The 18,648-nt window shown below is 39.2% G+C and overlaps 1 protein-coding gene across 14 annotated transcripts in view; it reads left to right on the forward strand.

The window, feature by feature from the left end:
- RYR2 (ryanodine receptor 2) overlaps nucleotides 1-18,648 on the forward strand; it is a 249,060-nt gene that overhangs the window by 150,667 nt on the left and 79,745 nt on the right. For all 14 annotated transcript variants that reach the window (XM_083731885.1, XM_083731893.1, XM_083731891.1 and 11 more), the window contains 11 exons: nucleotides 337-500; nucleotides 1,675-1,753; nucleotides 3,653-3,742; nucleotides 5,017-5,154; nucleotides 6,532-6,609; nucleotides 7,360-7,435; nucleotides 10,222-10,348; nucleotides 11,736-11,851; nucleotides 13,476-13,540; nucleotides 13,988-14,109; nucleotides 16,649-16,698. In XM_083731885.1, the coding sequence (XP_083588011.1) occupies nucleotides 337-500; nucleotides 1,675-1,753; nucleotides 3,653-3,742; nucleotides 5,017-5,154; nucleotides 6,532-6,609; nucleotides 7,360-7,435; nucleotides 10,222-10,348; nucleotides 11,736-11,851; nucleotides 13,476-13,540; nucleotides 13,988-14,109; nucleotides 16,649-16,698 (1,105 nt within the window). The remainder of the gene's footprint in view (nucleotides 1-336; nucleotides 501-1,674; nucleotides 1,754-3,652; nucleotides 3,743-5,016; nucleotides 5,155-6,531; nucleotides 6,610-7,359; nucleotides 7,436-10,221; nucleotides 10,349-11,735; nucleotides 11,852-13,475; nucleotides 13,541-13,987; nucleotides 14,110-16,648; nucleotides 16,699-18,648) is intronic.

An 18,648-nucleotide genomic window follows, 5' to 3' on the forward strand; every position in this document is an offset into this window, starting at 1 on the left:
TTTCGCACTACCCCCTCTTTTTTTAAGTGAATGGTGGTGCCCTGGAACCACCTAAGGACTCATCATTGTATTTAATGTCATGTTTTGAAAAATTTGACTGACATCAGCCCTGTGGGGTGGGGTAATAATAATCAGGATCACCATAGATATGGAGGAGAAATTTAACCCCTCTCTCCAGTGCTATTTGCATAGAGAAGATCCTGAATGTACACGCCATGGTAGATCAAAGTACAAGTGATGCTAGCTCAGATACTAAAACATTGCTAATTTTCCAGCAAAAATAGAGGCTGTCTCAATTCATTGCTAGGTCTTTTGTATTCTACTTTGTCTTCCCAGAAATATGAACAGGAACTATTCAAACTGGCCTTGCCGTGCCTGAGTGCAGTAGCTGGGGCTTTGCCTCCTGATTACATGGAATCAAACTATGTGGGTGTGATGGAAAAGCAAGCGTCCATGGATTCAGATGGGAACTTTAATCCACAACCTGTTGATACTTCAAAGTAAGGATTTATTATACTGCTGTGCCACTTCTGGTGTATTTTGTCCAACACGCACTCATCTCTCGCGTGTGGTTCCTAGAAGCTGTCCGCATGCAACAGCAGCCACATCCCAGGAAACAACTTCAACTGGCTGGCTAAATAAGGTGAAGGTAGCTGATGTTGGTTTGCAAGCCCCCTCCACAGAGGCTGGCCCCTCTCACTGTCTTTGGAGCTTGCATACCGGTAACCTCCTCTGGCTGATATTCAGACAGACTATGGAGATTTTGATAGGCGACATTTTCCCAAGAGTGGGTAAAATGCACAACCCCCTCCCTCCTGCTTCCGCAGGGGAAAGAAAATAAGTCAGAAATCTATTTACATGATGTTATTTCTGACATTACAGCACTAGAGAAAAACACGTCCTTTCAGTTCAGTTCTTCTAGCATGTCTAACAAACTTCCTGAACATGCGCACACAGAAGGTTTCAAATTACACTCTTCACAGAGACTTATCCAGCCTGTGAACGTCCTGGGAAATTCTTCTTTCCCACAGATAGGTGCATCATGTGATGTCAACAATCTGGCTGTCTGCAGTTGCGATGTTTCCATATACTGACAGCTGATGGGTCTCTAATCCTCAGTGAGCTAGAGACTTCCCCTGGCTCTGGCAGATTGAGCAGATGAGACCAATAGTGGGTCTGACGGTCAAGAAGGCAGTTTCTGCACAGGCTATAGAGGGAAGAGAGGGGCAGATGATGCTTGTCAACCTGGGAAGGTAGCCAATCAAGGAGAAGGAAAGCTCTGATCCTAAACCTTTGCTGCCTTGTGGGAAAGCTGGGGAGACAAGTATTGTATATTGAAGAGGCACTTAAAGCTGATTACTGTAACCACTTCTTGGACCACTTCAGGGAAAGTATTCCAAAGGGGGCCATCACAGAGGAGGTCCACTTACATGTTATTACCAAACAACATTTGGCTGGTTTTGTAATGATCAGCAGGGTTTCCTTGGAACATATCGAAGCTTAACTTAGTCTATATTGGGGGGTGGGGGTGGGCTGCTAGGTATTTGCTGGTCTCAAGCTCTTTTAGGGCTCTAAGTATGTTATGATCAACTGTTTTTTATGAAAGAAGGATTAAAAGCAATGCACAATTTATTATATATATTATTAATCCTGGTCTTGTATTTTCTTATCTAGCATTACAATTCCTGAAAAGCTGGACTACTTTATTAACAAATATGCAGAACATTCCCATGATAAATGGTGCATGGAAAAGGTAAAATGTTTAGCAACTCCCCCCCCCCCCCCAAAGCATATTTAAAGTATTAAAAATCTGTCTGGATAATAGTCTGAAACACATTTTCCATTTTTAGTATCCATCATGGAATCTTGTTTATGTTGCATGAGTAGAACAGTCTTCTTTCTTTAATCAAAAAGTTTTCTTTAAATGCATTTATCTTCTGAGTTTCGGTAAATGAGTAGTCCCTGTTTTTACATTTATACTAATCTAATTAATTAACACTTTTTCTTTGCTTTTTGCTTTTAGTAAGGATGTTTATGTTTGTTATCAGATATTTGGATGGTTGCATTTGCATGGTTGCCTACTATCTGGAAAATGACATTGTAGATCTAGAAAAATAGAAATCATAAGTATCTGATCCAATTTTACCAACTGTGCATATTAGTGCCATGGGATAGATGGATGCCAGGTATATTTACAATGCATGCACTGTATATTTACATCATGCATGCACTATTTAATATATGGTCCTTAAAAAAAAAATGTTCTCTTTGAAGAGCACCTCTTGTGTGGTAAAAATATAAGTTTCATGACCACAACATACACATGCAAGCTTTTAGTTACTATTTGTTTTAAAATGCACTTGATTTAAGTCTATATCTAATAGTTGGGACTAGGGAAGCTGGAATAATCCACTTTAAATGGATTTATTCCCAGAATTTGGTGGTTCTGCCCCAATTGAGCTTTCTCCCCATTATATCAAGTCTCCCATTACATCTGAGCCAACTAATTATATGCAAAATTATATGCAAAAATTGTAAATTATACATATAAAAGACTCAAGTGTCATTCAGTATTATATTTCTGCAGCATAAATTTATCGGTATTAATACATGAGTATTTTTAAACAATTATATTCATTGTTGTATGTATCTGTTACTTTAGGGAACCTGGAGAGTATATACATGTAATATTATACATATAATACTGCATATTATATGCGAGAATTATTCACATATTTAGGGCAACCAATTAAAAAACCTTGCTTCTTGTTGAAACCAAGGAGCGAGACAGACAGAAATGAAAAGCAAGCAACAAAGATAGGTTTGACACCGAGATTTTCAGAAAATTCTCTCCATAGATGGGACCTGCAGCACAATGGTGCACTGGAGTGCTCCACTCTGTTCCACCTCCTCAGCCACATTTCTGTTTCCATTCCCTAACACTTAGTCAGCATTCCATGCCCTCTAAGTGTGCTCAGTCAATGGGCTGTTTTTGTTGTTGTTGGGTAGGGGATGATTTTCTTCCCCCATTTTTTTAAAAAAACTTTTGCAAACCTTTGGGTTCCTCTTAGCCTGTGCATGGATAATGTAGCTGTTTTGGCTACATTAGTACAGTGGTACCTCGCAAGACGAATGCCTCACAAGACGAAAAACGTGCAAGACGAAAGGGTTTTTCGTTTTTTGAGTTGCTTCACAAGACGAATTTCCCTATGGGCTTGCTTCGAAAGATGAAAACGTCTTGCGAGTTTGCTTCCTTTTTCTTAAAGCCGTTAATACCCAGGGAATCCGCGCTCCGCAGGACGAAATAATCGCAATACGAAACAACTCGCGAACGAATTAATTTCGTCTTGCGAGGCACCACTGTATTCTGAGAATGAGTTCACTATTAGTATATATGATAAGTTCTTAATAATCATATATATGATAAGAAGTTCTTAGTTATTGCATGACTAATTAGAATATAGGATATTGTTATTACAGCTGTTAAGTCATTTTAAGTTCAAAATAACCAAGGCAAAAATATGCTGGTGAGTCTAGTTCTCTTGGACAAGTGGGTGTAGCATAATGATAGCATGCAAAAACACCATCCAAAACATAAATGACATCAAGATTCCTGTTCAGCTTATCCCCTCCCGCTTTTTATTTTTATCAGTTTGCAAATGGGTGGATATATGGTGAAACATACTCAGAATCTTCCAAAGTGCAGCCATTAATGAAACAATATAAACTGTTAGCAGAAAAGGTAAGAAGTTCATGTCAAATGTTTTGTTTGTGGTGATCTTTTCATTTTATTATTAAAATTAACTTTAGTGATATCTAAAACAATAGACAAATCCCTTGGTTGTTAGAACTCCTCTCATATATTAGAACACATTCTAAGTTAGGAAGACGGGATTAATGATATTTTTGTGCAAATTGATCACGTTCCACCAGTCTGGTCTAGTCTGAGGGAGGAAAGAGAGTAGGGCACTTCATTACAATATAAAAAAGTCATCATAGCCAATAGGTTTTATAACCTTGGCCAACAGTTTATGAATATGCTGAAAAACCCAGCCATGGATAATCATGTGTCATCTTCTTTGCTAAATTCCTTCTTCCTAAAAATGGGAATGCACAGTTTAAGGACTCTTCAGAATGATGACTGAACTTCGCCTTATGCAGAGCGCATGAGGCAGCTGTCCTTGCTGCTCAACACTTGTGTCCATCCTCAGTGTTTACCAGGGCATCCCTCATATGGCTGGATGATCTAGAGAATTCCTATCAGGACCTAGACTGTGTAACAAGAATGTTACTTAAAATTTCCAGGGCAGCTACATTTCTGGCTGATGCCACACTCCATGACATCTAGTATGTGTCTTGTTCCTTGGTGGCCTCCCTAAAAATAGAATGGCTTATCTATGAATTCTAAACACATAGAATTAGATTCCTCAGTTTTTCACCTCATGTCAGGGCTACCCTCCTTATGAATCTTTTCATCAAACCTTTACATGAGCTGCACCTTTTAACAAATAATTTGCTTCTCTCTCTTTGGCCTACGTTGACATATTGAGTTTAAATGATGGGCTTATCATTTTTCTTGTTTTGTCCAAGACTTCCCTTGTCTTGTCTTGTGTACACCTGTTGAGATAATCTGAGATGGCTGGTAGTGTAACTTCATCATCTCTACTTCATACAGTGATATTGCAATTCATCCTTGCAGCCCACTTCTGATTCCATTTTTGTGTGTGAAAAGTTTGGTACGTTGACTGCAGGGAAACTTGTTTTAAAATGAATATTTGTAGAATCAGGCTATATTTCTGCATTCCCATGTGGACATGCTGGGTAGTATGCTGGTTATTCTCACATTTTTATGCTATACCAGAGTTAGCTAGAGGTCTGGGAGATAACCTAGGCAAGTATTAGATTACTATTAAATTATGTAATAATTAAAATATAATAAACAGTGTTATAAGAGAGTGTACTGTCCTCTCAGCTACTTGATAACTAAAAACATAACCATCTATTTGTTTTCCCTAGGAGAAAGAAATTTACAGATGGCCAATCAAGGAGTCCTTGAAAACCATGCTTGCTTGGGGATGGCGGGTTGAGAGAACAAGGGAAGGAGATACCATGGCTCTTTATAACAGGCCACGCCGAATATCACAGACAAGTCAGGTACATCCTCTAGAGTGCTGCAAGTGTTTGCTTCTACCAAGTAGCATAATCTCAGGCATCCAATGGGTAATAAATATAAAGGACTAGTTTAGATGTAGAGGAGGATTTGGCGTACTATCATCATGAAAAATAATCAGGTACCAGCTTCATTTGCTGCTGTACTTCAGTTGTGTTGCACATGTAGGGAAAAGAGGTGAGGAAAATTCTAAAGCTGTGTGTGCAGTTTTGAATGAATCAAGTAATACAGACTGAATTATACAGTGTTGTGACACTATTTTGTATGTGTTTTTTTTAAACTTGCTATTTTTAAAGAGTCTTAGGGCTGCAATCCCAACTCCTGGCCAGGAGCATCAGAGTTCAGTAGAGTGTTGGAGCCACCACCATATCTGAGGTTCTGCTGCTTATGCTGGCCTAGGGCAGAAGGTGATATACAACTGTTGTTCTTTGCTCTGCCAACTCCAGGCTGGTACAGCAGAGAGACTCAGATTAGGTTCATTGCTGGTAACTGGATTGGCTTATGTTCCAATGGAACATTCGCCAACCAAGTCTGTTTCCTCCCCACCCAGTTTTGGGGGTTTATGCTGGCTGTTACTGAAGGGAGGGGGATGTTTGCTTCTGCTGTTGGTACATGAAACAGAGACCTCCATGGCAGCAGACACCCTCCCCAAAAAAACCAGTGGAACCCTGTGGAGCAAGATTTCCATCACATCCTAACTCCTCTAGCTTGGCAGGTCAGGAGTTTGGATTGCTCTGTATAGGTAATCGCAACTATTCCTGATAAATGATTATCAGGATTGCAGTATTTTCTAGAAAATAACTTTAATCTACAACCAAGTCCATTATTATTTTTCTGGATAATGTTTCAAGAGAGATTCTGGGGAAAGAGAAATGGCAGCATTCATTTCTTTAAAATATTCTTTGCCTTTTCCAGTAGATAGACCATTTCATCAAGCTGAAATTTGTATCATGTACCTGTAGTTTTTGGAAGAATATTGTATTAATGCTCAGCATGTCTCATCTTTTGGTTCCATTTCTATTTGATTTCACTGTGATTCCTTGCACAGGCCAATTATTCTTTTAGATAAATGGAAAATTGGCACAATGCAGTTTCATAAAGTCCCCAAAACGTCAGTATTGTACTAACAATGTTTTGTTTATTATAAAAAAAATATTATCTGGACTGTGCCTAACTCTTATTAATCTGCAGCATTTTGCATTTTAATAGAGAAATATGTGTAGGCTGATTGTCAATTGCTCCCTCTTTCCCGATGGATTTGTTAATAAACCTCTTATCCTTTGTAAGTTGTCATTTAACTTTTTAACTTGTATTTGGTTATTCTTTTTACTTTTTTTACACATCTGTTAATCTTTACTCAGGTTTCTGTAGATACTGTCCATGGTTATAGCCCTCGTGCAATTGACATGAGTAATGTTACCCTCTCCAGAGAACTGCATGTAAGTCATATCACAGCTAATGTCATGTATTAGAAACATTTAAGAAAGCTTTTGTTTCTTTCACCGTGTTTGTACAATGCAAGTTCCCTGCTTATCCTCTGGTAGCTATCATTCATAAATATATATGACATCTGTACAATTTTAAGAATTTCCAGAGGATTAAGCAGGTTAGTCTTTGCAGCAAAAACTAGTGGGTGCTATTGTAGGTGCTTAAATTCAACATTTGTATTATAATTTTGGTTACAAAAAGTGGACTACAAAGAGTAGTCCCAAGCAAAGAACAGCGTACAGCTTCTTCAATGTATCTTGAGTAGTTTTTTGGTTTGAAAAGAAATTCAAGAAGATAAATCAGTTAGAACAATTAAGAACTGCAATAACAATTAATTCTGTGCCATGGCAGTGATTATGGATAAGAGCTAATGTAGCAGAGGAGAAATCTGTTGCGTGACAGTTTTTACCAATTCTCTGCATTAAAGCAAACATTTCTAATGTTTGAGATCATTTCTTGAAGCTTAGATTTGTAAAATTAATGTACTAGGAAGCTAATTATTGGGGCGGGGGGGGGGATCTGAAGTGCACCTTTGCAACTTTAGCAAAAGCATAATAATGTAAAAATAAATGCAAAAGAAGCTTCATTTAAAATTGGCTATTGTGAAGCTGACTGCCATATCCTAAAACAATAAAACAAAAATGCATCACAAGCATGACTTAAGATTAGCTGTTATGAAACAAATCCTTTTATTTCATCAGGCTATGGCTGAAATGATGGCTGAAAACTATCACAATATATGGGCAAAGAAAAAGAAGATGGAGCTTGAAGCAAAAGGTAAAGAATTTGCTTATAGTTTTACAAACGTATGAATTATTAGCTTGGGTTTCCTAACAATAATCATTAATTTTAAAAAAAACAGGATTGCATTAATTCACCCAGGTTTTTAGGGTATAGATTCAGATATACATATGTTTAGAACATATAAATACATTCTGGAAGTTAATAAAAATATTTGCCCTGAGTAGTACAGCAGGGACCAGGGTTTGTTTTGGCTTACATATGTATGAAGGGCTACATATACTAATGATACTATGCAAAAAAATACAAAGAAATCATTGTGTATTTTGAAGATATTGATTTGGGAATAATTTTGGAACAGAATAATACTGATACACAGTATGGGTTATCCCACCTAGTAATTCTTAATGTATATATCAGCTATTAAATTTTAAAAAATAAGGCCTCAGAGTTTTTCAAAACATGTTATTTCCTACAATATGCATTAAAACATACACAGACAGAAGCCATCCAAACACCACTTGTCTTTGCCAACCATTTTAAACTCCTATCCCACCTCATAATTTGCTATATCTACTTTTTAAACCTTTCAATGCCATGTTTAATTAGAATACTATGTCAAAATCTAAAGGCAAGCATTTGCTTCAATGTCTTCCTTGCCTTATCCAAGTTAAAGTGCATGGCTTAGTAGGTAAAAAGATGTTGCTAGCAGAGAATACATTAATTCTTGACTGATGCCCACAATATAGAACTGTGAGAAATTATCTTTTAGCTAAATGACAACCTAATAACTACATCTTGTCAGATTGAGGATTTTCATTCCCAACTTTAAGTATGAAAACAGATAATAGAAAAAAAAGCAAAATGCAGTTTAAAACCTCAGAAGATAAAGTCAAGCGTTGCCTGTTTTAGCAGTGAGGGGGTGGTAATGTGCTGGAAAGTGTGTTTAGCTTTGCAAAGTTGAGTCATATTTTTGATTCTTCTTTCCTTTATGCTACTGGAAAAGTTTTAGCAAAGATTCATTTCTATCATAGCAGTTACAGGCAGGGCAGGGCACAGGGCAGGATTTAGGTTTGATGAGGCCCTAAGCCACTGAAGGTAATGGGGCCCTTTATATGTCCAGCTGTCCTTTGTCAACAGCAAATCATTGCTGTTTTTTGTGTTGAATATATGCTATATGGTAATTTATGGACCTAATAGGTATCTAAATCCATTTGCACATAACAAAATATGTATTTTAACAAAGTAATTGTTGAACTGAAATACAATTAAGAAGTATATTAATAGTGAAATAATTATTAAGCTCTAACTTAAAATGATTGGCGGCCCATTACTTACATCATTACTTACAACACAAAACACAGTTGCTGTATGTAGGTTTTATTTTATTTTTTGGAAATGTACACCCAGGGTTTTTTTCCCTTTAAATTTTTTGGGGGCCCCCAAGAGAGTGGGGCCCTAAGCTGTAGCTTGTTTAGCTGTTACGTAAATCCAGCACTGGCAGGACAGAGGGCAACTTTGCTCTTGTGTCTTCTGATCACAAAGTGTCACTGCTGGTTCCTGAGAGGGAGATGGTGAAGAGTGGGGAATTCAGAAAGGTGTGGGAGTATGGTGTCAGGACACCAATGCTGCACACATTCCATGCCTCATCCTTCTCCCTAGGAACCATGAGGGATGCCTGATATTTGGAAGGCAGGTGGGCAACGCTGCCCTGCTTGCACCGATTTCTCCTGCTAGGCAGACATATTGCTTGCCATCCTCTTTAATATTTGTATTCAACTGTTAAAACAGCATATCAGAAATGCATATAATATATCATGTGCTGACGTCTTTAATGTCTGGTCTTTAGTGGGTTATTAGGCACTCATTTGGTGCTCTGTTCCCTTTTGATGCTTAATATCTCTGTGCAAAGAATACTGTAGAACAGCCTTCCATGAGGCAGGGTGGGAGCATCAAATAATGGCTTTAACCCCCAGTGCATTGAAAAAAGCACTTTGGAGAAGCAGAAGTGATTCTCTGACTCCCTTTTCAAGAATGCTAGGTGGGGAGAAATTCATTTTTTAAAAATCCATATATTAACCCTACAAATGATGAGGTAATGAAAGAATAGTGGACTTGCCTCACGAGTACTGCATAGATTTAAGTTGATTGTGTTATGCACTGGGAGATGGAGCTGCTCAGCGACCCTCCTCCCTCGGGCCTTGGGAGGAAGAAGATGCAGACATGAATGGTTTGGATTAAGCAGACCACAACCTTGTGAGGAGAGGCAGGTGTGAAGTGGTTACCCATATTAGCTACCTATAAGGCAGCTCTTCCTCTGGGAGAGCTCCTCCAGCCTTATGAGTGTCTTGCTATTTCCCATCCCACATGAAACTGATCTTCTGGATACTTCCCCACTCTCATTCTGTTGTTGCCATCTCTCTTTCACCAACGTGGGACCTTAGCAAGCATGGTCCAGGGCCTTGTTTCTGTGAGGCATCTGCTCTGTCCCAATAATTCTTCCTCTGCACCCACAAACCTGCCATGGCAGTGAGGACCCCTTGATTCTGGCATTTGAATTGTCAGATTTTTTTATGTTTTTAAATGCTGTACTTTTTTGCATACTGTATAAATATATATTTACCTTTTAATAACATGAATTACATTTACGTCATATATGTCCTATGACTAAACCGTAATGTGCTTAATGAATTATGGAAGTTCATTATGGGCATTTTGGAAGAAAACAGTAATATATCCCTCTTTGAATTTTATTCACAATATATCCTAAGTTGGCCACCCCTCAGTTTTAACTATGGTGTCATTTTTCTAACTTACAACAGTGGGAGGAGGAAACCATCCCTTACTTGTTCCATATGATACACTGACAGCCAAAGAAAAGGCCAAGGACAGAGAGAAAGCACAAGATATCCTGAAGTTCCTACAGATCAATGGATATGTGGTCTCAAGGTAAATTCTAATCTGTGTTGCAATAGATTTTAGGTAAAAGGTAAACAATGCTGAGTTAAACCTTCGCCATATGGTGTTTGTATTATTTATTTATTTATTTATTTATTTATTTCATATGCACGCACACATATGCACACAAAAGGCAGGAAGTTTTGTTTTTGTTTAAAATGTGAATCAAGTAGTAAATCTGAAATATTTGCGAAGTTCTTTTTGTTTTCTATTTCTGAACTATAGCTGAACACTGGGCGACAGCTACAAAACCATTGGGAAGAATTCAGCATTGCGCTCTTCTGAGAGTTTTTGTCAGTGCAAGCTTTTCTGCTTCTAGGTGGAATGGTCCTTCTTCTTCGCCCTTGCACTCTTTTGGGGGCTCTCCTGAATTCCAGCGTGAATTTGGGGGAGCCTGGTGAGGGTAGAGAACCTTGTTGCACTAACAGGAGCCCTCGTGCTGGCATCCGGTTAGTTCAGTCTGGGCCTAAGTGTTTTACTCAGAACAGATCCATTTAAATTAATAAAGATGACTAAGTTAGCTTCATTCATTTAATCAGGTCTACTCAGAGCAAAATTTAGTTGTCTACCACCAGTATATGTGCATTTTTCTTTGTAAAACTGAAATGCTCGTGAAGTAGTAATACTATAAAATATGACATATTTCTCATCCTAAAACAGCTGAAAGCTGTAAAGGCCACCCAACCAGTCTTTTTCATCAAATCGTTAAAATAAGAATGATGGTACAGGAGGAATATAAGGGAAATTCCTATACAGTGGTGCTATTTTCGCTAGTGACAGTTGATCTGTCCAGCTGAGGGGATACAGATAGCTGATTTGGATGTAACCTGAAGATATAGTTCACCACCACCCAGAAGGGAATAATAATAAAAGGTAAAGGTAAAGGTACCCCTGCCCATACGGGCCAGTCTTGCCAGACTCTGGGGTTGTGCGCCCATCTCACTCAAGAGGCCAGGGGCCAGCGCTGTCCGAAGACACTTCTGGGTCACGTGGCCAGCGTGACATCGCTGCTCTGGCGCACCAGAGCTGCACACGAGCTGCAATAATAATACTGAAGGAGAATTAGGAATAATATTGAAGGAGAATTAGGAAGAGGACAACCTGAGGCTCATATTAAGACTTGTCAATGCAGTGGTTTGTGTTAACATCTGAATCAAGGCAAAATGATGTGAAACTGAAAAGAGAAACAAAAATTCATGTAAAACACACAGAAACATTTTTTGCTGTGTTAATATGAGTTTAATCTAAATTACTTTAAAAGTATATGCAGGTAGGTGAATATACAAGGCCACAGCTAACTTTGTGATAATTTGCACGTTTTTGTACAAAAATCTACTTATTGGGATCTAAGTTTGAGTGAAAGCTCTTGTCGTTCTAGAGGTCTAAAGGATCTAGAATTAGACACGCCTTCCATCGAGAAACGATTTGCTTACAGTTTTCTTCAGCAGCTGATAAGATACGTGGATGAAGCCCATCAGTATATTCTGGAGTTTGGTAAGGCACTGTAAATAAGCATTTTGTATTTTAACATTGGTTAAAGCTCGTGGTTAATGAGGAAATAACTTAGCCATGAGCCCCAAGGCAACACATTAAGCCAAACCTTGAATTAGCTTAGCATGGCATCAGAAAGGGCTGGGGAGAAGCAAAGTGTCTGTGAGCTTCTTTCCTGGAGAGGAGGTTTGGCTTAGCATGTCATGTGAACAAGACCATTATGTCCTCCAAAAAATGTGAGAAATCATTAAGTTTTTAACATTAGTATTACTGTTTAGTAGAAAAAAACGAATGAGCAACTTCACATCATACATCACATGTTCATAAATAAAGAATGCAGGTCTTACATAAATAGATCATAAAGTTCATAAAGAAGAGAAGAAGAAAATATTCGGTATATGTCTTAATTTTTAAAGAAATATAAAATGGAAGCAATCTGTCTAGTTTAAATAAATTTCATACAAGTATGCAAGTGAGCATTGTCTTGAAAAAGGTATCGGACATAAGATTGGAGGGGCGCTGTATAAATTACTGGCGGGGAAGAGAGCGGTCGCTCCTAAGACACACACAACCCACACAGTGTCGAACCCTAAGTCGCCCCGCTTGTAGTCGCTAGCAACTAAGGAGGCTAGAGCGGCCGCGGAGATACTTGCTCTGGCGCTATGAATGAAAGAATGTATTTTACCCCAAAGGAGCTCTAATCCAAGTCGAATAATGCAATTAACAGCCCGAGTTTCAAACAGCTTGTCACTGCCAAAAATTACACGAGAAGACCAAAACCAGGAAAAACTCCAAGCTAAACGGCAACAGCCGGAAGCTAAGCAAACCAAGTAACCGACGGACTCACGCTCTACCCCCGCAAAATACTTCCCTGTCTTCTGCTGATAGCACGGCGATCCTTGACTCGCGATGGGATGACGAAAAGTGAGGCCGCGTGGCTGGCGCAGCAACAAGTTGCTGTCCACGCCCCCCTCAAACCGCCTGGTTGGGCGCCTGCCCGTGGGCGTGGTGCGCCAGCCAGGTGAGTGGGCGGCAGGGGGCTAACACCCCCTGCTTGAGGCAGGGATCAGATCCTGCCCACAACCCCTCCCCTCTTTGGAAGAGGAGAGTCTTTCCAATGATTTATAATACACTCCAGCGTTCAAGGTATCTATTTGGTGACTGCCCTTCCTTCCTTACTCCTTTTTTAATATGCAGTATTCAATTTTAATATGCAATAATAAATTTTCACCTACACTCATGATTTGGGTAGGGGTTGAGAGTAGTATTATCTACTCTGATTGTTTCTGACAGGCACTGTCATTTCCTTGTCCTAGTTAACTTAAAAGAAAAGTGGAAAAAAGAGGCATGGTGTTAAGTTCAGTGTGGAGGCTGATTCAATCTTGAAATAGTAATGGAGGAACTAGGGGAGCTTGAGCTATGGTTTTTGCAAGCGATTAGATCGCTACCACTGAGATTAAACCAGTTGTCACACTTTTGCTGATAAAAAGGGAGAAACCTGTTAGGGATAAAATTGCTACATACATACTATATATTAATGTATGCAATTCAGTATATGAGAAATATGGTTTAAGAATAATAGAAAAGTCTACATTTAAAAAAAAATAATTTATCTTTTCTTATACAGATGGTGGCAGCAGAGGCAAAGGAGAACAATTTCCTTATGAACAAGAAATCAAGTTCTTTGCTAAAGTAAAGTATATTCTCTTTTGCCTTTTTTATTGCTATCAAATGTGTTACATATAAAGCTAGTGGAGATTTAATGCTAATTACATGTTAGGCGCAGTGAAGAACCTGGGACACAGGTTCATACTCTTGTGCTGGGTATTCATATAAGTAAAATGCATGGCTAAGCTCAAGTGAAGACATTGTCCCAACATTTGACATGCCCCGTAGGCTTTCCTTTTGAAGCGGGGGGGGGGGGTGCACCTTTGGTGTCCTGAGCTCATCGGACTGGGCAAGCAACCTGGCAGACCTTCAGGTAGACTACTTTTGCTGAGTCTGTTCACACTGGTACTTGGTGATGATGTCAGAGTTAATGGGGATGGCTCACTGTCAGATCTAGAGAGAATTGTGGGAGATTGGGCCTTGAGATAATCAGTGTCCACCCCCCCCATTTTTCTCATGTATTTATTCCAGGTTGTACTTCCTTTAATCGACCAGTATTTTAAGAACCATCGCCTGTATTTCCTATCTGCTGCAAGTAGGCCTCTTAGCAGCGGGGGGCATGCCTCAAATAAGGAGAAAGAAATGGTGACAAGGTAAAAAAATAAACTATAATACCCAATTAGCTTACTACAAAACACAGACAGATTTGTGGGCATACATACTGAGCTAAGAAGAGGAAAAGTTACATGAAGAAGGAAATTTACATGGAGATGTCTATTTCACAGAGTGATCAGCTCCCCAAGACTTTAAGCTTAATAATTTCCTTGTCCTTTTCTCATCTCTACTACTGTTTCCTAAGCTCTTCTTACTTCTCACATTGTAACTACTCAATTAGATGGTTCATGTTGGGGGGTGGGCTGGTGATTTTTTCTTTCTTTATCGCTATGCACATAAATAGCATAAAGGATGGCGCTGTGGTCTAAACCACAGAGCCTAGGGCTTGCCGATCGGAAGGTTGCGGTTTGAATCCCCGCGACGGGGTGAACTCCCGTTGCTCGGTCCCTGCTCCTGCCAGCCTAGCAGTTTGAAAGCACGTCAAAGTGCAAGTAGATAAATAGGTACTGCTCCGGTGGGAAGGTAAATGGCATTTCTGTGCGCTGCTCTGGTTCACCAGAAGCGGCTTAGTCATGCTGGCCACATGACCCGGAAGCTGTTTGCTGGCAACCTTGGCTAGTAAAGTGATATGAGCGCCGCAACCCCAGAGTTGTCTGCGACTGGACCTACCTGTGCATGTAAAGCTGAATGCACACAAGTTAAATGGGCGCGAGTTGCGAGTTACCCATATTGATTCTTTCTTGGTGTTAGTCGTGAGGTTCTTGAAATGTGTTTTATAACATAGTTAAAAATACTTCATGAAATCTCTAAGCCCCATCCATTGTGCAATGTTGAATGAGCAACAGGAGATGTGTTGCTGAGAATGGCTGTAGCTCATTGGTTTAACCTCCAGCATCTCCAGATAAAGCCAAGAGTGACCCCATCTGAAACCCTGGAGAGTCTGTCAAATGTAGACCCCTAGTAAACAAGCTGGATCAATGGTCTGACTCTGTATAAGGCAGCTTTCTATGTATATTTCAAAAGTTGTGCTGGATTGTTGAAGAAGTAGTTATCAAAGACTTACCTTCTTTAGAAAGTCTTTTGATTGACGTTAACATGGCCTGCACAGTAGGTTATACAGTATTTTCATTTTGTATCACAGCTTAGAATGCAGGCAGTTTAAGCGGTGACCAGTAATAACTGGTGTTAAGTGTCAGAGGCCAGGAAGTATATTTTTCTTTTGAGTGGCATCTGAAGAGGGAGGATATTAATTCTGGAAGATATTGCTAAGAGCCCTCAGAGACAGGGGGCTGTGCAGGCAGCACGGCTGAGATGAATAGGCTTGGGGTTTTTTATTATATGGGCCTGAGGAATTTGTGGCAGGGCAGACCATTGGTAATGACTGCTATTTTTTAGAAATTAATAATTATTGGTGGAGGGGATCTGGAAAAACTGGCAGTTTTAAAAAATCTGATTTATTTTGTGTATGTTCTGAGTAGGTTACATTAATTAATGTCTGTAATAGCCCTCATTATTATTATTATAAAAAAACCTGAATTTGGTCATGAAAAGTAACATGATTTAGGTCAAGATTTGTCCATTTCCTTATACCTTTTGTATTCTCTGTCTCCCTAAGCCATGAGAGCTTTCATGAGCACCACAATGACTCAAAACACATTGAGTGGGATTCACCTCATGAATCCACGAGTGAAAGCCCTACACAAAGGCTTCCATTTGTGCAACAGGGCTTTCCACCCTCTCCTTCTCCACGTGACCCTTAAAAAAAGACTGGGGCCAGAACCATGTGTAGGAGAGGAGAGGGGGGATTGTTTTATGGTTCTGCTCATTGAAGATGCTTCCTTTCACAGAAAGAGCCCTTCTGTGAGCAGACCTTGTGTTAGGTGAATGGAATAACTTTCCATCAGTGAAATAGAACCTTTGGATTGAAGCCATTAAGTAAAGTCATTGTTCATATCTACTTTGGATTTTTTTTTTGTTAGTGATTATCCACCTGAGTGAGATGTTCTTAAGTCCATTTAAATTAATAGGTTCAAGCACCTCTTAATAACTTTGGGTTGGACAGCAACTGAGGTTAAACAAGAAAATTGTTCATTAAAAATAAAGGGAAGTTTTAACATGATTACTCATTTATAAATTTAATATATTTTACCACCAAACATTTATATTTGTCTCAATCAGAATCTTTTATCGCTTCTAAAATTGCAACGATGATATTAAACTAGCCTACTGACTGCATTTTGCTTCCTAAAATTTCAGTGACTTTTTGTTGTTGTTGGTGAGATTTCATTAAGGACACTTGTATAAATAGTCATTGTCAGTTATTCTCTGTTTAATTACGATATGTGCTTACTTAACCATGTTTGTCAAGAGCTGCTCTTGGAAACTTTTATAGTACTCTCAGTCCTACATTCTGCTCAGAGACTGAATTCTTTCTGCAAAACATCATGCTGCTTTTTCCTGCTCATATATCAGCTGTTATTTTCCTTCCTTCCTTCCTTCCTTCCTTCCTTCCTTCCTTCCTTCCTTCCTTTCTTTCCTTTCCCCCTCCCTTCTCTTTTATTTACCCCTTGTCTTCAGCCTATTCTGCAAACTTGGAGTTCTTGTCAGGCATAGGATTTCACTGTTTGGTAAGGAGACCCTTGACAAATTCTTGTGTGAGCATCCCTTGATTTTCTTTGCCATTACTTGCAACTATGTATGTGCTGCTTTGATGTATGCTGCATGACTGCATGTCCACGAGCAGGGATAGACAACATGGTGCTCTCCAGTTTTTGAACTACAATTCCCATCGGCTCCAGAAAGCATGGCCAAAGGTCAGGGATGATGGGAGGTATAGTCCAACAACATCTAAAGAGCACCACACTGGCTACTCCTGACCAAGAGCATGAACTTTGTGGCCCACTAAAAATCCTTTAGGGTAGCCAGTAATATTTATGTGGTAACCAAAAAGTTCTGCAAGAAACTTTGTATTGACTGTTTGACTTAAAAGATAAACAATTAAAAACAATTATCTTGTTAAAGCAATAAGACATCAATTTATTGAGACTTAGTATGAATTTATTCAGTGCCTTATTTTCCATATTACTGACAGTGTGAAGTACTACATCCATGCATATATGGACCATGGAAATTCACCCCAATCTAGTAACTTTATTCCCCATATCCAGTAGAGACATTCCATTTGGGCAGCTCATTAGGGAACTATGCTGTGTGCTGGAAAAACAAGTCACCCCACTGCTCTCCTTTCAGTACATGGAAAACTTGCATGGCAGTCCCTGTTTAAGGGTAAGGAAAAATCACATGTAAATTGGCATGAGTTGGCTGGTCCATTTTTACAATACAACAGGTATTGCATATGCAGAATGAATTATTGTTCCAGAGCCCTAGTGCAATAATTTACTCTTGGAAAGCCTCTCTTTTTGCATCTCCCCAACTGGAAGAGTGTGAAGATCCAGGAACAGGTGAAGGTTAATTACAACCTTGATCATTTCAGAAACATACATTTGAAATGGTTTACTGATACGTTCTGTGAATGTATTCATTGTCACTTTTCAGATTCTCATTGTCCCGGATAAGCCATGCAAGTATTATTTAGCTAAGATGACAGCTAACATGGAAGAATTCACCTGAAACCTGTCAATTTTTTGCGTAATATCAATAAACTGAATATAATGCTAGTGTTTGACATTTAGCAATGCTCTATACCCTATGCAACCTATAATGTTATTTAACGAGTTTGTTTGAGATGGCAATAAGGTTCAGTGTCTAGCTCCTTTTTTTTATTTCTGACATTCTTAGTGTGCAACTCAATGATGCTTTATATACAGTGATCACTTAATTTGCCTTCCAACATCCAGACCCTAAGGGGTTTTCTTTGGTGCCTGTCCTGGTGCTAACAGTGTGCTGAGTTGTTGCAGAGGCCAACTGAGCTTGGCATTACTAACAGTTTAAACCCTATACATTTATTGTTTAACAATTAAAAATCTGTAAAGTCAGAAGCAAAAGAGTTTGCTTCTCATACAGACTTTGGGTATGAGCTGATAAATCCCGATCCTTTCCTGCCAAACTACACAAGCTCCTTTAACTATACATCTGTATTAAACAATGGCAGACTGGGGGAAAGTGTCAAGTTCACAGATTGGGTCTTAACACAGATGAGAAAGCCAAGACTGCAGTCCTGTAAGCCCATTAAGATCTACTTCTGAGTAGTTGCACTTATTCTTTTATTCTTAATGAGTACCTGGATTTCAGCTCCTACAAAGCAAGGGTTTATTCCTCTTTGCAAAGTTTTCATATTTTGCATCTGACACGAGGCAGGGCTTTAACAATAGTATATGCAGAGAATAACTCCTGAGGGGTACCTGATCTCATCTGAACCCACTACAGGGAAGATGCATCCTGGCTGCTTGGAAGAAAAGAAGGGAAAATGGGGAGTAGGGAACTAAAATTGAGACATAAACAGGAAAGAGAAGTACACTAAAGGGAAGTGGAAAACAGCAGTGCTTTAGAAAACAGCAGCTGTTTGGACCCCAGGAATTCCTATTGTCTGGTGTCGAAACATCACACTCATCAATCAC

Source organism: Podarcis gaigeae (genome assembly GCF_964106915.1).
Source record: "Podarcis gaigeae genome assembly, chromosome: 3".
Lineage (NCBI taxonomy): Eukaryota > Metazoa > Chordata > Lepidosauria > Squamata > Lacertidae > Podarcis > Podarcis gaigeae.